General features: G+C 38.3%; 1 protein-coding gene across 3 annotated transcripts in view; it reads left to right on the top strand.

The window, feature by feature from the left end:
- Positions 1–26537, top strand: part of GPAM (glycerol-3-phosphate acyltransferase, mitochondrial) — a 45527-nt gene extending 18990 nt beyond the window's left edge. For 2 of the 3 annotated variants that reach the window (XM_062607855.1, XM_062607854.1), the window contains exons 4-21: positions 923–996; positions 3917–4030; positions 5274–5423; positions 6515–6611; positions 7572–7708; positions 9081–9180; positions 9887–10099; positions 10501–10614; positions 12624–12709; positions 13384–13499; positions 14242–14312; positions 15398–15662; positions 16087–16229; positions 17829–17906; positions 20003–20143; positions 20877–21066; positions 21173–21231; positions 23195–26537. In XM_062607855.1, the coding sequence (XP_062463839.1) occupies positions 923–996; positions 3917–4030; positions 5274–5423; positions 6515–6611; positions 7572–7708; positions 9081–9180; positions 9887–10099; positions 10501–10614; positions 12624–12709; positions 13384–13499; positions 14242–14312; positions 15398–15662; positions 16087–16229; positions 17829–17906; positions 20003–20143; positions 20877–21066; positions 21173–21231; positions 23195–23311 (2265 nt within the window). In that variant the 3' untranslated portion in view covers positions 23312–26537. The remainder of the gene's footprint in view (positions 1–922; positions 997–3916; positions 4031–5273; positions 5424–6514; positions 6612–7571; positions 7709–9080; positions 9181–9886; positions 10100–10500; positions 10615–12623; positions 12710–13383; positions 13500–14241; positions 14313–15397; positions 15663–16086; positions 16230–17828; positions 17907–20002; positions 20144–20876; positions 21067–21172; positions 21232–23194) is intronic. The other variant, XM_062607853.1, reaches the window with a different exon arrangement.
- Positions 26538–27023: the final 486 nt, after the last annotated feature.

Below are 27023 nucleotides of genomic sequence, written 5' to 3'. Positions count from 1 at the left end.
AAATGGTGTGTCCTAAAAAAAAAATCCAAATAAATGAGACTCTTCCCTGACTCCCATTGCAGAATTGGTCATGAGGCTGTTCTGCAGCTCTGCTGTAGCTGGTGGCTACGTCCTTCACTGCCCTGTTTTCATCTTCCTTGACATACACAGTCCGAGTGATTTTAGCTGTAATTCACTGTTGGCGTGGTACCAGTTTTATAATTAAATATTATTTGAGCAGAAAGAAGCTAGCCTCTCGGTCAAGGTACTTGGAATATGGAAGATTAAAGTTTAGGTCTTCCAGCCAGGAAATATTTGTTTATCCAAAGTGGAACTGCTCCTCAACTCATCCCAGAACAGTTAATAGCCTGGCGTGTAGTGTCTGTACCAGGGGTGTAGAAGGCTGGGTTGAGTTTGTTCTTCAGGCAGAGCAGGAGCGTGGAGATTTGCCACTTAACCATGGATGGATATCCTGACCCTTGGTTGCCGTTGTGTGATGCCTGATCTGTTGTCAAACTGGATGTCACAGACATAGCATCAAAAGGGTTGTGATTATACTAATGCTGAATGTGGCTTAATGAAGTTCTGTCTCAAAGATGGGTTCTGTATTATGACGAGTCCTGGTTTATATTACATCAGAACATGATAAAATATTCTGGCTTGAAGGATGCAATCAAAGCAACCATTTCTGTATTCAGTAAAGCCTAGAGAATGCTTTGAAAATATTGGAGTGGGAATAGTGACTTTCTGAATTTAATTTTCATTTCAGAACAGCTTGTGTGTACTTAATATGCAAGCTCAGCACTTCTCTGCTTTGGCTTTTGTTTATATTAGAGTTGAAAAACTTAGTATTATCTGAAATATTATGATGAATATAAAGACACAGCTATTCTTATGTAATAAAATAGTCCACTAACCTTTTTTTTTCTCCCTGTTTTTACAGGATAACTTCTTCAATGCTAGTATTCCTTCTTTGGGTCTGCGTAATGTCATATATATCAATGAAACACATACAAGGTAATGTGGCGAATCTGTCTTTTGCTTTCAAAATTCAGTGTGTTCTGATCTTACGACAGGGAAATCTCTAGGATAGCATGGACTCAGTGAGTGTATGTTGCTGTCCTAAAATGCAGGAATTGGTGCTGACTTTAGGAAAGTAATGTACTTGTTGAATCTGGCTGTATTTGGGAGCTGGGCAAAGTCCTTTGGGGTTGTAGGAAAGGAATGTAAGGGTCAAACCTGTTTCACAAAAACCAGAGCGCGTTTAAATCCTTTCTCCTTAGTGCAAACGCAGCATCCATAGCATAATGCTGAGACAAGCTGTTTTATTCCCATGCTTCAAAATTACTTCAGGGTGCATTTTCATTTACTGAGCAGATCTGGCTCACAATTTAGGCATTGACTGTTACTGCTAATGACAATTAAATCTGAACATGTCTTGCGAGACTGTCTCTCCTCTGCCTCCGTGGCAGAGTGCAGCTGCTGAAGGATGGTGTAGATGACCTAAAAATGATGATGTATCTTTGCGCTATTGGAAATATGTCTTGTGTTCTTGGACGAAGATACTGAAAGTACACAAAAATCTATTCTGTTCTATGGAAAGTTAATAATGCTTGCTAAGGTTTTTACAGTAATCATTAGCATAAGCAGATCCTGCAGTGTTTGTTGTAGAGTCGGAGCAAACAAAGAGAGGCCAGCAGCTCAAAAGAAATGAGCCAAAGTCTCTGAGTGGAAGAAAGGCAGCATTGTGCTGTGCTTGAGAGGGAGGAAGCTAATGTTAGAGGCTGTTCTTTCTTCAATTTGAATTAATGATGTCTTTTTAAGAGTGGACCTTGTGGTTTAGAATACAGAAAATTAAGAGAAATAGTGTGTAATATTAACCTTTTTTAATTAGTTTCAAAGGTCTAACGCTTGAATGGTTTTGAATGGTCAAGAGTTATTTAAATTAGGACTATAAAGGCAACAAAATATGGGTTAATGAATTACTCTGAAATAAAATGCCTTTAGCTCAGGATGTCATTATAGTATGAAAAATGGCAGTTTTAATGAAGTTCTGAGGTCTGATGGGGTTACTTAGTCACAGTTTCTTGTCCTTGGAAAGCAAGAGGGATTCTCCTTAACTCCTAGCATACTGTATCTGCATTGAGACATTAACATAGCCCTCTTCTTAGGTGTGAATATGTCAGTTTTATAATACATCTTGACTGGGTCTATTCTGTGTGGTTTTTGTCTTCTATCATTGCTAAATTATTAGAAAACAGATTTTTCTAATTGTACTACGCAGTTGCTAAGCTGTAAAATGAATGTAGAAGCCTTTATACCTTGACACATCCCTGCAGTAGCTGTATGCTATTGTGATATGTTTGTAGTTACCAAAATTCTTACCAGAAAAAAACATCCTCAACTTTGCTTTTTAGAAAAATCAATAAGGCTCTCAAACTCTGATGAGAAGGGGAAAATGGAAAAGCAATTAAAGCAGAGTCACCAGTCTACTTCCCTGGCAACATGAATAGCAAAGTTCTTTGTCCTTTGAGATGGTCTGAGTATTTGTGTAACAGTTACATGTGAGACTGCTGATGTGTATGTGCACTATGTATGTGCACTCATGTTAATTATAGTGCTAGTGGCCTGTTCACTCAGGTGGTTTGCCCTTTTGCAGTGTAAACATTCCTTCTCATCTTTCCTAGCTGGTTTTAACCCATGTATAAATTTACTGAAATGTCTTAGGGAGGTTTAACAGCCAAGATCAGTAACTTGGGTGACAACAAGGAGCGAGATCTTGGCAGCACTCCAGCATGGAAACCAGCATGAGCATTGCCATCCATGGTTTGGTTTGAGGCACTCGCTGGAGCATCAGCATTGCAACAGCAGCCGTCAGGACAGGGTTTTGCATAATAGAGAATGCTCTGGTCTTAGGAATGGCCAGAATTGAATTTCTTCTTCCAACTGTTAGTTATTCCCTACCACATCAGCTCTGCTGTTTGGAGGTCCTAGCTCTGTTTAGTGTGGGGAATGACCAACATGAGTTCGGGCTTGTCTGGTCATGGCCTGGTGAGTAAGGGTAGTAAGGAGAGAAATTAGTAATGAATACTCACTGCTGGGGACTGGATTTTAGCCCTTTCTGTATCATATGCATTGTCTGTGATGTTAGTAAAACTGTTCAAAATAACATTTTCTCAGGTAATTACTGTTGATATGATCCAGAGAGGAGAGAACAGGGTTAAAAGAAAGACTGGCAGCATAAACTAAATAGCCTTAGTTAAACACTTGAATGTGTAGAGAGATTTATTGATTTAGTGGTTCTACTACTTTTATAACTTTGCAAGGAGAAACTACGTAGGAGGCACATATGACCGGGAGTTTAACAACACTGGAAAAGATGAAAAGGTTACAAAAATAGTGGTTTTAGTGTTGGTGGCTAACACAAACATACTTTCAGAAGCGTCTGTGAGAGTTTACGCTGTGCGTACGTGAGCAGCTTTCCCAAGAGAACTCAGTATTTTGTGAAGAAGTTGACAAACCTCTTAGCTGGGCATTTTCATTCCCTGTAGGAAAGTCACCGAAAGGGGAATCGGTGCTACCTCTTCTTTTGTCTTTGCTGCGCTAGGGAGTCAGTTCCAGTGGATAGACAAAATGTATACGCTGGTTTGTAGCTAATTTCCTGTGATACTATGGATGTTTTAGGGCCAGTATCACCCTCAGCTGAAGTAATGCAGACCCCAGCTGTGTCAGATATCTTGTGCTATGCATCAGTTGTATTATCCGTAACATTAACATATTATTTACCAGAAGATACAAAAGCTTTTAGGCAGCCCTTCGTAAATCTTTACTTACTTTTGCTTCTTAATTGTGTTTTAGGTGTTTGTATATTTTATTTTTTTTTTTTGTGGTGAAATGGTTTGAGGGTCAGATTCAAATATCCTTCATATTTTTGTAGGTACAGAGGGTGGCTTGCGAGACGCTTTTGTTACGTCCTTTTTGTGCAAGAAAGGGATGTTCATAAGGGTATGTTTGCCAAGAATCTGACAGAAAATGTGCTAAATAACAGCAGGTAAGATAATGCAAAATAGACATTTCTCTTTTTTTGAATGACTGGTACTTCATAATATGATTTAAGAATTTGGAAATGGCAGATTTGAAAATCAGACTGTGAAAATATGAGAGGGTACAGTATCTTCAGCACAGCTTTTCAGGTTTCTAGCTTGCAATTTCCATTTGAATAGTAAAAGTGGAGATTAAGAGCTATAATGCTCCAAATGAATGATGCACAGTGGGTGGACAGCAGACAGTACATGGAAAAATACATTGCTACATGCGAACTCTTGAAATGTTTATGTAATTTATGTTTATGTAATTCATGTAAATGATTACCACTAAAGTCATACTGCAGTCATAAGAAGCTGTCAGTGTTTCAGAAGTAATAGGAAAACAGCATTTTAGAGTACCCTGAGTGTACACCAAGAGCATGAGGCAAAACTGGAACAAAGCTGTAGAATGAAATACCCACCCTCTACTTTGTCGAGCTTGTTTTCTGTTTCATATACTGCATTTTAAATGGCATGTTGAGCCCCTGATAAGCTATTAAGGTATCAGTTTTCCTTGGATGCAAAGAAATTCAGCTGTCCACTCCTCGAGTCTGCTCTTGTCAGAGGGCACACACTGCCTACATTAACATTCCTAACTCTCCTGAATTTTTAATGTACAAGTCCCATCTGAAGATCATAGTGTTGCTTTTGTAAAGCAAAGCAGACTGCACTGTGCTATAGTTATGGTGTGTTAAGCCACTTAATCTCTGTTAGATATATTTTAAGTGGGGAAAAGAGTCCTTATAAAATTCTGTTATACTTTGCAAAAGTGAGAATTCAAGGAATTATGCAGTGCAAAATAGCAACTGCATAAATCTGTCTAATAAGGTGACACTGCTGTGACAGAAAAAAGATATTAACAGATATTTCAGCTATTCTTTCTTCATTTTAACTTAGTTAACAGTTTCTGAAAATTAGTGATCATTTAGTATCAGTACCTGTGAACAGTGTACGTACCATACATGGTCGACTTTGAGTGCATTCACCAATTGTCCACCTATTTAATCAGAGCTTAGAAAAATACTGAATTAAATTTGATGCATTTGGAGTGCATGATATTTCAGTTTGCAGATTCTTCTATGCCTGCAAGGTGCTCTTGTAGTGATATGTAGCTCATAACATATCACTGTCCCATAGCAACCCAGCTGTTGTGTGTCTCGAACGCTTCTGTTGCGTGATTGTCTCATATGTTTTACTTTTTAATGTTAGAGTCCAGAAGGCCATTGTAGATGAAGCTTCTGAACCAAGTACTCCAGGTAGTTTTGTTCAAACAGATCTTAAAGCTATCAACAAAGTGAAGAAAAAAGCCAGGAAAATTCTCCAAGAAATGGTAGCAAATGTGTCTCCTGCTTTAATCAGGTAAGAAAAATGGCTCGTCAGTATTGTCAGTGGGTAGAAAGATGGCCAAGCTTGCTCTGTGTTATACCAGCAGAGCTTATAACACATTCATAAATAATAACTGTTCTAAAAAATAATACATTATTTATTAAAATCCCTGTTCTAATGGTTAACTAATGAAACAGTAGTTAGTCATCATTTTCCGATGCAGCAGAAATGATCTGGCTTTTCAAGGGATAAGTCTTGTGATAAGGTTAAATAAAAGCATGTTTTTTTTCTTCTGAAAGCTGGATTTGGTGCTGATGCTTAGACCAGTATTAGTGTCCTTTGTTTCAGGCTCATATGGGTGAAAGCAGATAGCCGCAGCATCTTAAACTGTGAAAGATCCTTTTTTTCACTAGCCCACTGAATATGATAACCCAGAAAGCACCTTAGACGAAATCTTCTACTGTAGTGTCTGCCCATTACTACCAGGGATGAATGTGTCTCTGTAATGTTCCTAGCCCTTTACTAAGTTTTATGATGCAAATCCTATATTTTTTTAACTATATTAAGTTCTCCCACAGGACCAGATAGATACTGTCACCTAACATAACTAGCTTAGTTATTATAATTGATTATACAACCGCCATTAATTTGCCTTGTATGCTAAGTGGTCTTTGTCCTTTGAACAGCCTTCACTGAGGTTGACACTAACAAGATTTGTGTCATAACTGCAGGAGGCTGAAATGTGGTTACTAACCATGGCTTAGCTGATAGGCAAAATCTTGTTAAGCAATTGGATTTTGTAGTAATTTTGTTTGAATATAAAGTAGTGAGATCTTTTGTCTTTGCCTTTTGGCATATAGATGCAATATGAGAGGGAGGCAGAAATGAGAGGTGGTGAGGCACTGGAATGGGTTGCCCAGGGAGGGTGTGAATGCTCTATCCCTGGCAGTGTTGAAGGCCAGGTTGGACAAAGCCTTGGGTGAGATGGTTTAGTGTGAGGTGTCCCTGCCCATGGCAGGGGGGTTGGAACTGAATGATCTTAAGGTCCTTTCCAACCCTAACTATTCTATGATTCTGTGATTCTATGAATGGAACTTTTTGAATTGTGTTTGTTCTTCCTTCAGGTTGACAGGCTGGGTGTTATTGAAGTTGTTTAACAGCTTTTTCTGGAATATTCAGATCCACAGAGGTCAAATAGAAATGGTCAAAGCAGCAACAGAGGTAAGGGCGGATGAGAAAAATCTAGTAACATAGATTTCTGATGTAGTTTTTAATAATGCTTACAGCACTTTCTCATTTTAGAAGAGTTCTGCTAAGTCTATGATACCGGATTTGTAGAACTGTCTCATATGTGTGAAATAGAGTTTTTAATTAAATGTAATACTCTTGGAGTTGTGTAAGCTAAAATACTGTGAACTCTGGTTTTACCTTTGATTCAGGATCAAATTTGAACCATCAGGCTGAATGATTATTGCACATAACCTTCATCCAGCAATATTTTGGTTTTTGTGCTGAAGCAGCCAGTAATAAATTATTAGTAGTCTATTTAGGATTTTTCACTCTTGCCTTAATTTGGAATAAAAAATCTTTAAGAAATAAACTAAAAATTTGTTTCCAGTCATTCAATATTTATTTAAATTGATCAAAATGACTCCTAAATTCTGCTATTTTCTTTACACCCAAATTAATTGATTCTTTTTGCAGGGTTTTCCTTAGAAAGATGGATTGGATAAATGAAACAAAAAAAAAAAAGGTTTCCTAATATTTTCTCTTATCTTCTGATTACAGTGTTTTGGAACCCCACTATTCATAAAACCTTGCTGATATCTAATAGAAAGAAATAGAAGTACTTTGGTGACACTGATTTAGCCACATCTGTTTAATTGTTTGATTGTCATCTGAATGCTGTGAGTCTGAAGAAACTCGGAATATTAATCATTGTAAATGTAATGCATACAACTAAAAACTGCAGGCCATGAAAATAGCAAGTACAGTTGACTAAAATGTCTTTGTGTCACAGCTGACTGAAAACCAGAAGGAAACAAACTGATGCTAACCAGAAAAAGCCATCAGTTCTGATAACATGATGCTAGCAATCTCAGTGATTGATCAGAAAAGGAGTAGTATTCTACATTTGTTACCAACTGTCTTCTCTTTTTTTTCCTTCTCTCCCCACCATAGATGAATTTGCCTCTTATCTTCTTGCCTGTTCACAAATCCCACATTGACTACCTGCTCCTTACATTCATTCTTTTCTGCCATAACATCAAAGCACCCTACATTGCTGCAGGGAACAATCTCAACATCCCCATCTTCAGGTAATAACCTCTCCTTGTTTGTTCCTTTCAGCCCTAATGATTCTGGGATTCTATGAAAAGACTGAGTGGGGGAACTTCAGGAGACCTGTTACTCCATATATCTTATGTCCAAGTGTAAGACAATTTGAATATTATTAGGCTATCATTTAGAACTTTGGTTCCTATTACATGCTTAGAGAGAGAGCATAACAAAATCCTTCTGAGAAACTGTGATAACCTAAGTAGGATAAGGAAGACTGTTCCTTTCTTCTAGGAGTCTCAAAATGGGTAAGGGACTGGGAAAGATGAGTATGTGAAAAAGTGGTGTGAATGGACAGCTCTTCATGAAGTTCAATGACCTGTCTAATGGGCAACAACAGTACTGAATGTGCAATACTTTGTGGAGAGTACTCCAGTTTGGTCTCTCTTTAAATTATATTTCTGGTGGCTGAAGAACATACAGTCTTTTAGGTAGTATTTGCCAGAGAGTCAGAATTTGGTGATAACTAATTTCTGAAAAAGCCACTGGATTTTGCAGTAAATGGTGAGGAAAGAAGGGGGGTACCTTGGCTTAGAGGGTGTTTTGCACCAATAAGTGCTGGTCTATGAGGATCCCAGTAAGAAAGGCATTCAGAGTCTATGAAATATCAATTAAAATTATATCTGTTAGGGCTAGCAGTATAAAAAAAGAGAGACTAACATAGGTAATCTAAGAGGCCTTCAGACACTGGAACCCCAAGTTGTGCAGCAACCAGTGGGCCTCTGATCCACGTTCAGCACATCGTGTGGACCCTGTCTGCAGAAGGGGTTGCCCATTTTGGTTGGTTGAGTTAGTACAGGATTTTCTTACAAGAAAACAACTATTCATAATTTCTTCTGTCAGTTGGAAAGGATGTTCTCATGAGAACTTGCTGCAATGTTGGACAAAAGCAAGGACACACGGGTGGTGTAACTACTGGTGCCAACTGGATGCTGCCTGCAGGCTCCTCTGATAAAATTAGTTGGCTGAGCTGATCCTGCAGCAAGGGCCATATGCAGTACAACATAAACACAAGGGCCATGGTTTATGTGCAGCACATCACAGACTTGGCCAACTCAGCTTAACTCTTATGTGAGTCACCAACATCTCAGTGTGAAATGATCTCCCAGTCAGGGTCAATGCAGAGGGCAAGGAATCTGGTAAGTGAGGCAAGACAGCATAGAGAAGCCTGTTTCTTAAGTTAAATAGAGTAATATTTGTATGGTCCCATCATTTGCAAATAATATAATATGTTTTAGTCTCTGAGAATTTCAGTAATTTCAGTTCCTGTTGTGTGCTAGGAATTTTGTACTGGACATGTAGTAATTTCCTACAAACTAGATTCAAAGAGTATAATTCTCCTTTATCATATAGCACATTGATCCGCAAGCTAGGAGGATTTTTCATTCGTCGAAAGTTAGATCAGAGTCCTGATGGTCGTAAGGACTTCCTCTACAGAGCTTTGCTCTATGTGGTATGTATTTCTTGTCTTTGTTTCTCTAGGTAGCGTTTCAGTCAGGTGGCAGGTGGGAAAGTAAGTTCTGTCAGTCTGGGGATGTTTTTTACTGCTTTGAATTTGTCTTAGGTTTCATGCTGAAAAAAAAAGGATATATTTTTGTATGAAGTCTTGGCTGTGTAGAATAAAATTGAATGCCCAGCAGCTTCAAAGATGAACAGATTTTCACCATGCATAATCCTTATTAAAGAAAGTGAAATTAATGCCCTCTGAATTAATGTTAAACTTAAGCCTTTTTTCTCTGATTCCTTTTGTACTGGGGCAGATCTGCACAGATTCTATAACTTAATGGGAGTTTCTGTTTATGATGGGTTGCTGTAATCCTTTGTGCCATTCAGTATGACAGCTGTATTTGCATCCTAGATAATAGGATATACTGAGGAACCAGAAGGATTGATGTATGCAAATTGACTAGATCAGCTGTTGCTAGAGATGCTGTTCCTGAGCAAATGGCATTACACTGCTTGTATATTCATGCAAATTCAATTGCAGTTTGGTCTGGGTTTATGTCAAGGATTAATCATTAGTTTTAGTTTTTTCACAAGTATTCATGCCAACTCATGATCTTCCAGTGTTTGCAAAAGCAAATGGTTGCTGACAATATATTTAAAATGTGAATTTGCCAATGTAATTTTTTCTTCTTTTCCAATCTTTTTGTATTCAGCACATAGAAGAATTGCTGAGACAGCAGCAGTTTTTAGAAATATTCTTGGAAGGCACACGGTCTCGAAGTGGAAAGACATCTGGTGCTAGAGCAGGTCTTTTATCTGTAGTGGTGGATGCTCTCTTCTCAAATGCTACTCCTGATGTCCTAATTATACCTGTGGGAATCTCTTATGATCGCATAATTGAAGGTCACTATAACAGTGAACAGCTGGTAAGAGCAATTGAACAACTTGTTTTGCCTAGGGGATTTTCTGTTTATGTGCAGGAAAACGTGTTACATGTATAAATGATGTGCTAGTAGTCCTCTGTCTCATGTCCTTGGTGTTAGTGTTGTAGAGTGTACAGCCATGAATCACAAAACCTCTCTAACAGCGAGTGCTGAGGTGTATGTGACATAGTTCTAAATGCAAATTCTTGACATATCCACTTGAACATGTTACTTGTTATCTATGGAAAAGAATAGTTCTCTTGATTTAATTGAAGTTATAAGGTGTGTCAAAAGGCTCGACCTTATTTTGTCTGCTGTCACATGCATTTTAATTTTAGTCATAGCCTTTTAATTGCAAATTGAAAAAAAAGCCAACAGCAAAACAACCACCTCTGTTTTTCCAGGGCAAGCCTAAGAAGAATGAAAGTATTTGGAGTATTGCTAGAGGAGTCTTCAGAATGCTGCGGAAGAACTATGGGTGTGTCAGAGTAGATTTTGCACAACCGTTTTCCTTAAAAGTAAGTTTCATATTTTGAAGATCCTTCTCTAAGGCTTGGCATTTTCAGTGTTTCAGTAGTGGGGCACACTAACTTTACATTTTCTCTTTGTGGGTTGTCATCACAAGCATTATCTGCTGAAGTTTGTTCTGGTGGGACAAAGGTATCCCTGGTTTGCTGATTGTGTGAGTCTTTGGACACATTTGTGTTAAGCTGAAATAGTGTCAGAGCTGATGCAAAGTGTTGTTTAGTTTTGACGTAGTGTAAGTATTCTCACTGAGGTGAGAATCTTTAAAATGATCCTTGCATCATGTAGTAATCCTTTACTTTATAGGGACATTTGGAGTTGAAGGAGACTGAATACTGCTCTCCAGTTTAAGCAGTTATTTGGTTTATACTATTGTTGAGGAAGGGCATTTACCTCACTGAACTTTGAAAATTGCTAAGTGAATCAGTAGCTCTTAAAGTATCATGGATAATATGTCATAAAAATCTGCATGTTCTTTACAAGTCATAGTTTGTTATTAGTTTACATCTATCACCTACACTAGCTCACCAGATACTGTTGCGTAGTTTCTCACGGAATGGGGTGATGCAGAAGTATCTGCCTTCACTTCTTAAATATTCTCTGATCTCTTTGCAGAATCTGCTAGTACTATACTTACCTGCATTTCACTAACCTTGTGTTCGGCTACAGTATACCTTATTTTTAGTGTGACTTTAATAAGATTAGCTACTGTAACAACAGCCTACTAGAACATTATTCAAATTAATTAGGTGTTCTTTCTGCCCTACTTCTCTCAGCAATGCAGTAGGTTGGAGAGCTTTGGAGGGTTCAATTACCACAGCATGAAATTACTGTGACCGTCTGCACTGCATTAGAGTTGGCATAGTTCACTTCCAAAGGAGAAGGCTTGGGCTATTCTTGGTGGGGAGTTAACAATTGTTGTAGGATCAGTATAAGGAAAAGAAGGTTATCTGCCCTCTTAATCTAGTGAAATGCTAATCACTCTTTACCTTCCTAGCAACCTACTTCAGGTCTCATTTGTCTCTGTGTTCATTTTTGTACTCCAAAAAGGTAATAAATTACATGCATTTTGTAAAGTATTCCTTAACCAAGATTTGCAGAAGTGTAACTATTTTTAAATTGAAGTTACCTTACTGCAGGTTTTTGTAAAGGAGATGAGCTTTGGGGGTTAATTTCGGGCATCTTCAATTCTGCGGGCACAGGCTTAGAAGCAGGAGAGTGTGAGCTGCCTGTGAAAGTCTTTTAAGCGGCTTTCCTGGGAAGGGACTGTTTTCCTGACCAGCAGGTTAAGTGGCTCTTTAGTTTTCCAGTCTTTATAGAAACTGCAAGAACACGGTGTCCTGAAAACAGAGTAATGTCAATGCGAACCTGTAAGGAGAGGTGTTTGGCTTTTGACAAATCAGGGATTCAAGAATTCTAAGCATGTGGTACCCTCCTTGCTTCCTGGGTGCTTTAGTTTGTGGCACTGTTGAGGGGTCTTACAACTGCAGTATCTATGCTAGTGTTTACCTATGGAGAAGTTCCCTACCCTGGTATTTGAGGAAGGCAGCAGCAAGCAATAATTACAGTCTCCGTGTCGCTTCTGAATGGATATTACTTTGCTCTCTCTCATGTTAATGAAGGCAGTTCTCATTAATTTAATCATGGAGAAGCTAATCTCAAAGGAGTTGTTCCCAGCACGGTACTGACAGGGTTTACGTATTCTTTTTGTTGCAGTGTTTTTGATGAAGTACAGATTTCTTGCTGTGGAAAGTCTGCCTTTTCATAGAATAAAATCAAAAGTGAATAAACTTGAAAACTGTTTATTTCTATGACCTAATTACTGCTTTTTTATGTAAGCTCTTTTGAATTGCAGGGTTTTTTTTGGTTTTGGGGTTTTGTTTTGTTTGTTTTTTTTTTTTTTAGTAAATGCCTTTTTCATATAATAATATTATCAGTTCAATGCAAGAATAGGGTGGGAAAAGTACCAAAAAACCCAACAAAACAAGTCATCTCTTTACAGGAATATGTAAACAGCCAAAGTCAAAAACCTGTGCCTGCTCCTCTTTCTTTGGAACAAGCTTTGTTACCAGCTATACTTCCATCAAGGTACAGATTTTCTGGGGACTGGGAAGAGAGAAGGCAGGTTGGACTGTGCTTGTTATTTTAGTTTTCTACATTACATTCCAAGTGATGCTTGAACTCCCCCCATTGTGTATAGAAAAACTGAAGACTTGGATAATTGTAACTGCAGTTTGCATTTGCAGTTGCATTCTTGCTGGATAGCTCTGTTTAAATAAGCTCAAGGAGGCTTTTTTCTTTTTTTTTAATTTTAGTGAGGTCTGTAGGTTTAATTTTAAATTTTTTTTTAATAACTTAGGGAAAAATGGCACCCTACATAAAAACCTAAGGATTTGGTTTGAAACCTCAAAAACATTTCAGGTGGGTTTTGATGTAATTTCAAAGCAAACAGAACTTGGGCCTGAGTACCCCTTGCTCAGGGAGGTGACTGTCACCTCCAGAACTGCAAAACTGTGCACAGGGGCTAGATCTGCATTTGTTACATGGATAAACATTTTGGTTCAGGTGTTTGCTGGACTTGTAGAAACTGGTGTGGTCCTGGTAGAGATAAAATCAGTCATTTGTCTTTACGAAGTTGTAGGTCCATAAAAAAGGCCATTTCTGGTTTTCAGGGAGGCTAGGCTGGGAATTGCCTTTTGGGCAGGTTTACTTCATGTACCGTTGTCTAAATGTCATAATGTGAATTTTTATTATGTATTCAGACCTAATGATACTGTGGATGAAGGTGCAGAGGCCTCACTGCCCAACTCCAGGGATATCACCAGTGAACCCTTCAGAAGAGAACTAATATCCAACTTGGCTGAGCATATTTTGTTCAGTAAGTGTTACAGTATCACTATCAGCTACCTGTTGTTTTGCTGATTGCATGAACTAACTGGCTATTTGGTAATGTTGTACTTCCCAATTCCCTCCATTCAGTTGATCATTTCGTGACTTCAAATGCTCTATTGATAATTCTGTATCCTTTGTCTGCCTCCCTCCCTCTTCACAGTTTAATTAAATCTCTTTCTGATTAAGTACAAGCTTTTTATTCTGTTTTGTTAACTTTTGTATTCTTTGGACTAGTATACTGAACTTGCTGTACTCTATCAATATTATTTATCAATATTATATATCAATATATCAATATAACTTCATTGTTATATTGATACACTGATGTCTTATCACTTCTTCTAAGAAGTTATTGTAGTGTCTTAATGCCATTATTTAAGATCATACTCACATGAACTCATCTAGCTGCATGGACCAATGCAGTTTTATAGGTTATGTATAGGTATGTGGTGTGTTTTTCAGTCAGATCTGTGATCTGTGGTAAAAGAGATGCATACAAAACAGTAGTTAGTAAACTTTTAAGCTTTACTCAGCCTTCTTAGTTCAAATTAATTTGTTTAATACTGTTAACATGTAGACAAAATACACCTTGTATTTAATTTGGAATGTACAGTTCTGTGCCAATATTGCTGTTATTTTTATTGATTTTTAAAAATGAGTGCTCTTTCACTTGCTACAATATTCTAAACTTCACAGGTGCTTAACAAGTTTATCTTGTTTGCCTCTAGCTGCTAACAAGTCCTGTGCTGTGATGTCTACCCACATTGTTGCCTGTTTGCTGCTGTACAGACACAGGCAGGTAAGGCCTTCATGCTGCTTAAATAGCCAGACATTACTTTGGCCTTGTTAATAAAAAAACCAGCATGTATTTTACTATTGCATGATATTAAGAAGAAAGATGTGTTTAAATTAAAGTGGATTTCAGGTAGTCTGAGTGCTAATATTTTAGTTGTTAGTGGATGCTTGAAGATAAGCCATTATTGACGGGGTGGTAACGCTCATGTGGAAAGATTTTGTAGTCTGAAATGTAGTTCTGCTTTTCTTTTGAAGAGAGCATGGGTTTGTTTCGTTATATTAAGATTGTATTTTACATCTCAAACACGTTCACCACTGAATATGTTAGAACCTCTTCTGTTAATTTTCAAATTAGTTTGGCTGTTCTTCAATACTAGAATATTATATCACAATGGCAGAAGGATACTAATGTTTAACTGAAGCCTTGTGCAAGGGGCTTGGATAAAATAGTTTTTTCTCCTACAAGTGTGTTTTGCATTTTTTTTCTGAAATTCCTTCTCTTTCTAATCTGAAGCTTTCATTGCACATAAATTGAGAATGAATTGAGAAATACTGCTCAGATATGTAGTTTTGCTTGTCGAAGACGATGTCGACATTCCTGTCAGTCTAGTCTTTCCAATTTCCTGAAATAATGGGACCAAGGAAGCATTTTATGGTGTGATCTGAAGCCAGCTTGACTAAAAGCTTTTCTGTGTGTCCCCAGCCAGTTGAACAACTCCTTTATTTACAACATTTCCAGATAACTGATTGTTAATTTTTTAGTGTAGGTAATGGAAATAAGGTATCTCTAACAAGTTCTTGAAGACCAGCTCTGGTCTCTGGAGGTTGTGAAATAAGCCAAGATGCAAACAAAAAACCATTGCATTCCCAAATAGCTGCATGGCTTCAAAATAAAATTGCATGTAATTCAAAACCTGTGGGCTATGTGCAAAATCTCCTTGCAAATTTTTGCTCGTTGTGATTTTGACTCTTGTGATTTGGCTTATTGACAGTGTATTGTCTGTGTTTGCTATGTATGTGGTTCTGTGGTTTACAGATAAACATCTGTGCAGAAATATTGTTTAACCATGTGACTGTTTTTCTTCCTAGGGAACTGATCTTTCCAGGTTGGTAGAAGATTTCTTCTCTATGAAGGAGGAGGTCTTAGCCCGTGACTTTGACTTGGGATTTTCAGGGAACTCAGACGATGTTGTCATGCATGCCATCCACTTGCTGGGGAACTGTGTAAATATCACAAACACAAGCCGAAACAATGAGTTCTTCATCACTCCCAGCACGACGATACCTGCTGTCTTTGAACTCAATTTCTACAGCAATGGAGTACTTCATGTATTCATTAAAGAGGCCATTATTGGTATGTTTTGGGCTTTACCAAGGAAAGGCTTTCTTGTAACCCATGAAGTCAAAGTGTCTGCACAAAAAACCTCATCAGTTTTTCATGTAATTTACTTTTATATATTTCTTTCCTCTCCCCTTCAATGCTTGTGTTTTGTTTGTGGAATGTTTCCACTCATTTTTACCATCATCCTTGATCTTCCTTGAAAGTATTTGTGTATTGGTCACAGCCATAGGCAAGGCACTATCAGAGTTTGAGTGAACATAGCAAAACCTGTGCTTTTACACAGACAAAATAGTGGTGACTTCTGTCTTCATTCTTCAGTTGCATGTGTAATGTTTGACTGCTTTTAGGCCAGAAATAGACAAACCAAAAGTTTTGTTTCCTTTGCTATAAAGCTCTTTGGAAAAATAAACTTTGCATATGTTTGTTTCTGCTGTAGCCTGCAGTCTTCATGCGGTTCAGAGCAGGAGGTACAGAAATGGTACCAGTGGTGCTTCTCCCAGTTTGATTAGTCAAGAACACCTGGTCCGAAAAGCTGCGAGCTTGTGTTACTTACTTTCTAATGAATTTACTGTATCTTTGGTAAGTAATTGCATTAGTTGCCCACGTTTTAAATTTTTGTTCTGCTTGTAACTGCCGATGTTATTTTAAAATGAATTTATGGTTTTTTAAGTGTCACAGTTCTGATATGTTTGCTTTAAGGACAATCTGATGGTAATGGGTAGCAAAAGGCTGAATGTAATTTGACAAAGATAGCATTGTTCCATTTTCTTCAAGGAAATCTCTGGACATTTGAATGAATGTGGTTCATCAGGAGAGTTCGTCCAAAAGATGTCTGGCCTGAGATAACATGTGAATTAACTTGCCAAACTCCTGTCACTACCTAGTTTCCTTGTCAAGGTGTGACAACATCGTTTGATCCTGTTGCAGGGATACGTACTGAGTGCATGCCTGCTGCTCATGCAAGTCCTGAAGTGGGTGATGCTGGGGTGAGCCTGTGGCATTTCTGCTGTGCTGGCTTTGAGCTTTTCCTGAGAGAGGAAAGCTGCTCACTCTATCTCTGTCAGCTTCCCACAATTAGAGGTTGGGCTTCTTAATGCCTTCTACCAGGTTTTGTGTTGTTTATGTCATTAGACCCTGACAACTATATCTGCATTCTGCTTAAACTGTTTAAATTTTTTTACTTAAACAAATACAGGTTTCTGAGAGTACCCAGCTTATATGGGTTTGCATAGATGATTGAAATAACGCTGGGAACTAAGGCTCCAGATTGTGAAGATAGTCTTAGTTTGCATAGGAGTGCAAGTCACAGTGTGCCACGCCTAGCACTTAGTGGCAACTTTAAACATGGCCTGACTTTGGTTTTTTGTTTGTTACAAAACATTGAAGCAAGCTGATTCTATCTCAGTTCTCAGACGCTGTGTATCCTTATGCTTTGGAGGCTTGCAATATTAAGTGCTAGATTTTTGTGTTTTTTTTTGATGTGTAGAATTACTTAGAATTCTGGGGATTCTTGCATTTGTGCTTAAACATGCACACGTATTTCTGACTTTTGCCTTTATAAATGAAGCATAAGCCAAATTTAGTATTTTTGCCTCTGCAATAATGTAGCTTGTATGGTAGGGCTCTTCAGTGATCTTATCCTTCTGCTTTCAGAGATGGTAATTTTAACCTAGAAATATTTTGTACATCATTATGAACAACATAAAAGAGATTGTGTTTTGGGGGGGGTGTTTTGTTTTTTTTTTGTTTGTTACTTTTTTATTTTATTTTTATTCAGAGTTTCAAAATACGTAGGGAATTTTTTCCTCTTCTAAGTAAATCACTGGTGTAAGCGTCAATGGTTTTAGTTTTACAGTGATTTTATTCCAGAATTGTTTAAAATTTGGTTAGAGGTGATTAAAATGGGAGAATATTTGATGTGTTTTTTTACCAGCATAATAATGCATTTCTTAAGAAAAAATTGGACAAGATTCAAATATCCTGTTTCACTGTAATTTTTTTAATGTCTGCCAGGATAAACATAATAGTGGTGCATTGGGATTATGGTGAATCTTCAATAACCGGTTTGAAAGGAATAAGTGCTGTATCTAAAACATTCATACAGACCAGGGAGCTGGTCTTGCTGTAATGGTCATAATGGGTATGATTTTTTCAGTGCATTTCTTTTATGTTGTGCAGCCTTGCCAGTTGATCTATCAAGTTTGCCATGAATCCGTGGAAAGGCTGATTCAATACGGCATTCTTCTGGTGGCCGAGGTAAAGTGATAGAGATATTAAATGAGCTTTGTTTTATGTACTTGACTTTAGTCATAGTAATTTGTTTCTTAATTATGAGCCTTGTTCTAAATACATGCTGCTACTGAAAGCTTGTATTAACGGGTTCAGGACCGATACTATTCATTCCTACACTATAAGCATCAGACATTTGGGTATAGTCATCATGAGGTGCTATTAATGACTCTAATTTCTTTGTGCCATTAAACCTAGCAAGGAAGACACATGTTTTATACTGTCTTGTAAAATGGGGACTTCTTTTATTATTGGAGCCCTTTCAGGCTGTAGCATAGTTATGTGGGCATTTACTTTCTACTCTACAGGAGTCAGTAGTCCAGATTTTTTGTCCTTATTCAATTCTTTTGCATTGATCTCAAAGTTAGTGTACACCTCTTCTACTAGCACAATTTGCAGTTTCAGGGGCGTACTGGAGTTACTGTATGGTACAATCTGCCATAGGTGTACAGTGTAAAGAAAACCTGGGGAAGAGGGAGCAGCTGACTTGCCATACCTTTGCTTCCCCAGCTTTTTTTGTGCACAGTAAACAAACCTCGATGCCCAGGAGGCAGTAGCAAGAGCGTGTGGAAAAGAAGTCATGCATTTGGCTGCTTTCTTCTTGCAGCTCTCCAGTTTCAGAGGCTAGAGATGCTTCTGGTATATTTGTCAGTGGCCACTGCTTCACTCTAATCTTACTGCACACCTCTTGATGCATGCTTCCATTTTTAATATATGTAACCATAGGTGGTACTATTTACTTAATACAATTGGATATTAAACATTCTCCTCTGGAGTTACTAGTGCTTGCTTTTTATCTGAACTAATGACATGTTGTGAGGCACTAGGTTGGAATCGTTATGAGATAAATCCAAAAATAAATGCTGATCAGAGGATTAGAAAGAAACCTGTATGTTCCATACCTGGGGCCAGATGAGGAAAATAGGTGTGGACTGTAGTAGATATGCACCTCTGCCTACTCAAGCATGAAACCTGTCTTGAGGGTTCTTCTGTAAGTTTTGGTTGCAAGTCTGGTACTTTACAACTGGAATATAGATAGATGTCAGGCAGTATATAAGTATTTGTATATGCTGTCTGATACATGTCACCAGTGCAACATTTGAACACATAAGAAGGACATATATTCCATCAATGTGTTTCTTATACTTAGAAAACCTCTGAATCTGCTTACTCTTTTTAAAATGTTAAGAATTTGCATAATCAGTGCAAACACTATAAGCAGTGGTTGTTTCATGAGTTCAGACAGGCTGGAAATGTTTATGGGCGTTTTACAACCTGTTCTCTAAGAAAGGTCGCTAGCTTCTGCCCCTTCCAGTGATTTCAGTTTGCTGCTGACATTAACACATTGATAAATTTCCATTATATTGAGCTTCACTGAGCCCTGCTATTTTTTTTAGCACTTTTTCCTGTGATTCTGGTGTCTGCTTCAAAAACCAAGAAATATTCCTAACACCTATTGATTTCTGGTCTTTTTCTAAACTTATTTTACCACTTCTGCTTTATTCAAAAGGTAAGATTGGAAGGATGTTATTCTTTATTAGCTGAGAGGCCTTTTTCATTGACATTAATATGACAGTAATCACATCTGTGAGGTGTCTGTTATTCATTTGGTTTTAGTCTTGCCTGATTCACGTTTCTAAATGGAATAACTGTGAGGGGTCTTTCTTCAGTGATGTAGTACTGGTGACCTCTGAAAAAAATCTTTGTGTTCTACTACTTTGAGCAGAACAAGTAATGGTGAATGATTGATACTAAGGCTTCCCTTACGCTTTCTAATGCAACTGAAAGCACTTTTTTGACAAGTGCTACTATATGGCCTCTGGTAGGAAGATTCAGCAACACTTTTGCATTTTTCTGTGATGGGCAAACTATGAAGAAAAACAGCCTTTTTCACCAAATATCTCATTTCTTTCTGCTTGTCTCAACCCTGTCTATAGTTGGGTCTCACCTGCTTTCATTAAATTCTGGTTAGCAAATGGACTAATTCGTATAAGATGATAAAATAAATCTATTGTTTGCCTGGGTTTGGGTTCTTATTTATCACTTTGCCTTTCAAATTTAAGCAGGATGATCAGGAGGATGTTAGCCCCAGTCTTACAGAACACCAATGGAATAAAAAACTCCCTGAGCCATTATCTTGGAGAAGTGATGAGGAAGATGAAGACAGTGATTTTGGAGAAGAGCAGAGAGATTGCTACCTGAAGGTAATGTAATCCTAGGGCTACTAACATTGAAGCCTGTTATGGGAAATGCAAACTACTTCACTAGCTCAGGAGGGGTAATGATAATTTTTTATTATTGGCTCACAGTGTTTGTTGCATTTTACTACAGTCAGTAAAATGCCTTCACTCCTCCCCATGAGGAAGCATCCAAAGAATAATCTCATAGGAGGTGGAAGGACAATGGTTACTGTCATGAAAACTGAAAAAGGCTTAAGTATCTTAGGACCTGAATGTTTTATTCTTTATTGACTGCATACACTCTAAAAGGGGCACATCTGGCTGGTATTTATTTTCAGCCTAAATTTCACTTCGTAGCTTGATCGTGTTGATGTTAGCCATAATACAAGTTTTCTTACAGGGCTGACACAAACACTGTGAGGATATCTTGTTAACACTTAGAAATCCATGTCCATCTCTGAATGTATGGCAACCTTTATCCTGGCTGCAGAGCAGTGCAATGTCTTTAATTTTGTCTTGGGAAAATAGTTATTAATACCCTGATGGAGAAAAAAAGTGGCATTGATCTGTGACATGTAGTGCCTGTTTTGTCCCTCATGGTAAACTGGTTTTCTGCTGGGCTTTCTTAATATTCTGTGTTGTGCCTCTTTTTTGTATTAAGAATCATTTTGGCTACTGCTGTGCCATGTACTGTGTTGCATGGCATTTCTTGTTTCCACTGCTCTCTGTCACTTAAGCTCTTGTTGCCCCTTCTTAGGTGAGCCAGTCTCAGGAGCACCAGCAGTACATCACTTTCCTGCAGAGGTTGTTGGGACCTTTACTGGAGGCATATAGCTCTGTTGTCATCTTCGTGCACAATTTTAGTGGTCCTGTTTTAGAGTCTGAATACCTTCAAAAGTTACACAGGCACTTAATAAGCAGGACGGAGAAGAATGTTGCTGTATATGGTATGTTAAACTGGTTTTGGAACTGAATTTGATTCATTCTGTTCCTCCTGTCACAAGGTAGCCCAAATCCAACTGCAGTTTGCTTACATCTGGGTTTTTCTTGCAGCTGAGAGTGCTACCTACAGTCATGTGAAAAACGCATTGAAAGTCTTTAAGGAAATCGGGGTAAGTGTTCAGTGGTCAGAGCTGGAGCCTGTTAAGTTTCATTTTAATAGTGAGAGCGATTTTGACAATTCACGGAACCTGTTCAATGTCAGTTCAAAACCTGTGAATGTATCTGTGCACATGTATTGTGGGTTTTGAGCACTTTGCTTTCCTTAAAGCTTAGGGCTGTAGGAGAAGAACACATACTGTGAAACAGGACACTTCTTGCCCCTGAGAAAACCAGTCTAGATGAGGGCTGGGTAGCTAGATATTTTTATTCACAGCAAATGAAGTTCTTGTGCTCTACTCCATGTCCTTTCTGGACATCAGTGACTAAGTTGGAAGGCTGAGAGCATGCTCTGTGCTTATTAACACCTACATTTCATTTTGGACGACTACTTAAACCTACAAAAAGTATTAGCTGAATTTTGACTTAGCAGTGATCAGTACTCCAGGGGAACCATCCCAGTAGACCCACAGTGTCCACCATGAGGATACAGGTGTTCCTTAAAATAAAGGATCAGTTTTGCACTTTACTACTAGCATTTTGAATTTTAAATCCCCTAACTGGACTCCCCTTCAGCCCTGTGGAGAAGGACTTGGGGGTGTTGGTCAATGAGAAACTTAACATGAGTCAGCTACAGTGTGCGCTCACAGTTCAGAAAGCCAACCATATCCTGGGCTGCATCAAAAGGAGCGTGACCAGCAGGTTGAAGGAGGTGATCCTGCCCCTCTACTCTGCTCTCCTGAGACCTCACCTGGAGTACTGTGTGCAGTTCTGGTGTCCTCAACATAAAAAGGACATGGAACTGTTGGAACAAGTCCAGAAAAGGGCCACGAGGATGATCAGGGGACTGGAGCACCTCCTGTATGAAGACAGGCTGAGAAAGTTGGGGCTGTTCAGCCTGGAGAAGAGAAGGCTGCATGGAGACCTCATAGCAGCCTTCCAGTATCTGAAGGGGGCCTGTAAGGATTCTGAGGAGGGACTCTTCATTAGGGACTGTAGTGATAGGACAAGGGGTAACGGGTTCAAACTTAAACAGGGGAAGTTTAGATTGGATGTAAGAAAGAAGTTCTTTAATGTGAGGGTGGTGAGGCTCTGGAATGGGTTGCCCAAGGAAGTTGTGAATGCTCCATCCCTGGCGCTGTTCAAGGCCAGGTTGAACAGCCTCGAGTGACATGGTTTAGTGTGAGGTGTCCCTGCCCATTGCAGGGGGGTTGTAACTAGATGATCTTAAGGTCTTTTGCAGCCCTAAGTATTCTATGATTCTATGACTTTGCAAATGAAGCGGTTTTCTTTCAACTAAATAATACAGCTTCCTGAATGCCAGATGGAATTTGGCATTTCAATTTTGGAAGCATCAGCATTTAGATAGGGTATTGCTAGATAAGCGTTTTGAAATCTTCATCTTTAATTCTAATGTAGTAAGTAATCTAACGATAGTTAGACTATAGTAAAGCCTATAGTAAAGGTATCTTCCTGTAAGAGCTGTAAAGCACACATCAAATCGATCATTTTTAATTCATTCTGCCGTTGGAAAAGGGGAACTAGATAGCTTCTGCTAAGCATCTGTTCACCGCATAGCATCTGAACTCGTTATCAACGTGCTTACGCTTTGAATTCAGATGCCTTTTAAATGCTTGTTTATCCCTTGCTGTTACGAGCTGGCTGTTTATCATGCTTTTTCTCAAATTCTATTCTTCCATACCACTTGAAGTACTTCAACACTTAGTGAATTCTAATAATATAATAACCCCCCATGACTCAGAGGTTGGAACTGGATGATCTTAAGGTCCTTTCCAACCCAAACCATTATATGAGTTTATGAATATCTAACAGCATTACCATGTAAGCCTTCAAGAAAGGGAAAAAGGAGTCCTGTAAATGAGGGCAAATTTATTAAGGACCATAAAATTCTCATCACAAAAGAAAGGAGATCCCTTTAACATTGTGATACTTACATATATTCATGCTGTGCTTTAGGTTTTCAGTCAGACAACACAAAGAAGAGACACCATTTTGGAGCTAAGCACTACGTTCCTACCTCAGCGCAACAGGCAAAAACTACTGGAATTCATCATGAGCTTCATGGTATTATAGACCACCTATAGCACCTTAGTCCAGGGACACGAAGACAGGTTTTGAGACTGTGTCAAAGCCTGGGGACATTTGCTAATCCTTCAAAGTGTGAGGTGCCACTCTCTGGGTAAGGCCTTCTCTGACTTGAACTACTGGAAGACAAGTGCCTTCTTACGTATACATTTATGGGTTTCTTACAGTCCCCAATCCGATTGTAATTACAGTGATACTCACATGACACTTTGGATACAAGTAATTAAACACGTTGCAAAAAATAAATTATTAGAATTAGACTTAAAATTAAGAATAAAGTTTTATCAGTGTTATGTTTTAACTATACTTTTAAAGACTGTAACAGATGCACAAATGCACATATTGGTGATCTGTAGCTAATCCTGAGTTCTTGAGTTTAGTGGCAACACAGATTATGGCATAAACAAATTAATTCCTATTCAGTTTTACTGTTTTAAATAAATGGTTAAAAAATTGCTTAGGCAGGATAAATATTTCATGGATAAAGCCATAGTTTTTCATAAATATTAACATAAATGCCAAAATTCTAATGAGAATAACAGTTACAGACATCTGAGAATAATGATCATGTAGCAGATGATTGTGAGAAACACTGGCAGCAGGCACACCTTGCACTCTTAGAGCAGTAGTGAACTGCACTAATCACTGCTGCCATGAAGGATGTGAGAGCAGCATTCTTGTTTTTATTATGGCGTCTGTCATTCAGCCAGATAAAAGTCAGGAGACAGTTGCCTGTATGTGAATATCTTGTAAAATCTTAGATTATTTAATTGAAAAAAGCTATTAAGTTTGTTTTTGTGTTGTTTTTAATTAATAGGATGTCAGATTTGTTTTGTTTTTTTTTTAAAGTGAAGTAAAGACTTGATTTGGTGAAATAATTGTGGCCCTAGAAATTTCAGCAATAACTTCCACAGTTCTTTGGAAACAAGTGTTCATATCGGATTCTGTTGTTGAGCAGGTCTAAATTGGCATGAAGTAGTAACCTCTAGAAATACAGAAGTATCAGAAACAATGTACTTTTGACTCTGATCTACAGAGTCCAAACTGACTTACAAGTAAAATCGTAGACCAATTTGTGATGAATAAATTCTGTCCTTTGAAACAGGACTCTGGTCTTGCGATTTGATCCTTTCACATGGAGGACTTGCACTGTAGATTTCGTCTTCTCTTCATGTGAGTGGAGATCAGATTGCAACCTGTAGTCCTGTATTTTAGTACAGCTGATCTAGCTGAAGCAATAACTTGATGGTATGTGAAGCTGGTTTGTTTTGCTTGTGAAATGTGGTTTTCCTCATCTAGACTGCCTTCTATTTGGGGGAAATCGAACACTTTGATTACTGCAGTGTTTCACTTCATTCTCACATCCTGGCCTTGTGAACAGAAAATCCCCCAAATTTCATCACGTAGTCTCTGTTGCTTAACATAAATACGGAAAAACATACTTGAATCCCAGCACTTGCACTGTTAATGCCAGCACAAAACTGATGCGGACAATTTGAGTTTGTGGCCAAGGATCTTGCATTTCTACTGCACATATGTCAAAAGGAATGTTTCTGTAAATTTTTTTATTAAATGCTATTAATATTTTAAATGGGCAGTTTATAGTTTATTAGCATTCTACTGTTAACACTGTGAGACGCATGTGTTCTGTCACTAAACCAGGTGCTCTACAACACTTAAAGAATTTCTGAACCAAAGCTACATACAATACGGATGGAAACTGACCCTAGAGTCGCTTTTCTTGTTACATCCTTCTGCTGTCTCAGCAGGATAGTGACTACATCGCACATAATTTGTTTTGTGAAGTCTTCCTAGCTATTTAGAAAACAGTTTCATCTCATACTAGCTGATGTTAACCTGACGAGTGCTCCATACAACAGTTGTTGCTGATGGCTTCCGTTTAATGTCAAAAGAAAAAAAGACTAGGTGCTTCTGAATAATGAGCTTTCATAGTTTACTGCATTTCAGTAAATCTCAAGTGTACTAACAGCAAAGATTGTACATCAAACAGATTTTTAAAAGTAAAGCAATATGAAATAAACAAAACTTGAGTCATTTTATGGAGAATGTTCCACCAACTGATGTATTAGTTACCGTAAAACCCAGGAGTGCTGTGGTCACCGGAGTGTTCTGGCTAGGGGTTAAAGATAAATGATAGCTTACATTTAAAAATAAGTAAATAAATCCGGTTAATACAAATCAGTGAGTGGGTAGGGCAGTAATGCATGTGAATACACATTAATGCATACATTGAGTATGCAGAGGGAGGGGGCACCTCTAAAACTAGTTTGGTTTTGTATGAAAATAACCCTGCATGTGAGAAGTCAGTACTAGAAATCATATGCCACTGGTAGCCTTTGCATTCTGCAGCGTGTATGTACACGTATATATGCAAGTGTGTATATTATGACACACAAGAACTATGCTTTTCCCTGAAAGTAAAGCACAGAATATAAAATTATCAGGCTGTAACAGTTAAAAACTGAAACCAACACTTTTGCACTGTATTTACACCTTCAGTGTCTTCTGATTCTTACTAATATCTCATGTTTCTTTTGTTGATAGAATTCCATGTTGAGTTAATTTCAGTGAAGGTGAAGTTAAGCAGTAAAGAAGAAAGGTCTGGCCCTGAATTACCACTGATGTGTTTTAAGACTCTCTTCCTACAAAGACTTACACAAGTCTTGTCATTCTTGAGCATATTACTCAGGTGTGCAAGTCCTTTGGGGCCAGGATCTTTCAAGATATGAGAAACTTAATCTTTCCACGTGCATCCTGTAGGTATCACATTTTTAGAGTGATGAAAATGTAGAATTCCCCTTCCCGTGCTGCCACAGCTACCCAGGCCGCCAGGGATCATAAGCTTGTTAATACATTTACTTCCTACTAACACTGACGTTGGAGGCATACCTGCCTTCTTTCGGGCTATATAGGGCTTTATTCACCTAGCTTTGATTCGGAAGCATATCCACACGCTTGCATTCAGCTGACTGCTTGCTCCACAGAGAAATATCAGAACCACCAGGCAGAAGAAAGTTGGGCTGGGAGGTGATGTAAGATACTGTTGCTCTTGTGTTTCTGTGGTAATGAGCCTGATACTGCTTCCTTGAGAACGTTACCATGTTTTGCCTGTTATGTGTAATGCCGTGTCTGTTGTAGAAGCACAGAGGTGTACTGGAGTCATTTTAATACATTAAACTGTTTGCTAATATGACATTTAACAAGTTTTTCTAGTGTTTTTGGGGGTTGGTTTTGGTTTTTGTTTCTGTGTGTGTGGTTGGTTTGGGGGTTTTTTGGGGGGGTTGTTTTTTAAATAACCTGCTAAGATAATTCATTCAGTAACTTTGGCCCATTCCAGGTCATTTCTGAAATTAAACAATTAAAAGCTTTCACTGTAAACATGTCTCTAGCAGTGTATGTACTGGAGCAGAACCATTTGACGAGCAGATTGAGGTGACATCCTGACTCCCTGGTCACTGTTTTGTTGTGAAGCAGTGGTGTCATTTTGCTTCTCTATTTCCCCATCCCTGCAAGGCTCTTGTATGTGCCTTCCTCTTTAAAACTTCCTCTCACCTTATGGGGGGTGTGATTCAGGAGTCTGGGATGACTCTGATGCTACAGACTGTCCCTTCTCATGGCGATTACAAGCTGACCTGGAGGGCAATAAGCACCTGTCAGCAATTCTGACAGCATCTGGCAA

The sequence above is a fragment of the Pezoporus occidentalis genome, unplaced genomic scaffold, assembly GCF_034315485.1.
Source record: "Pezoporus occidentalis ecotype Australia unplaced genomic scaffold, CSIRO_AGI_Poc_V1 ctg127, whole genome shotgun sequence".
NCBI classification, from domain to species: Eukaryota; Metazoa; Chordata; class Aves; order Psittaciformes; family Psittacidae; genus Pezoporus; species Pezoporus occidentalis.
This window is presented reverse-complemented; position numbering and strand designations above follow the sequence as displayed.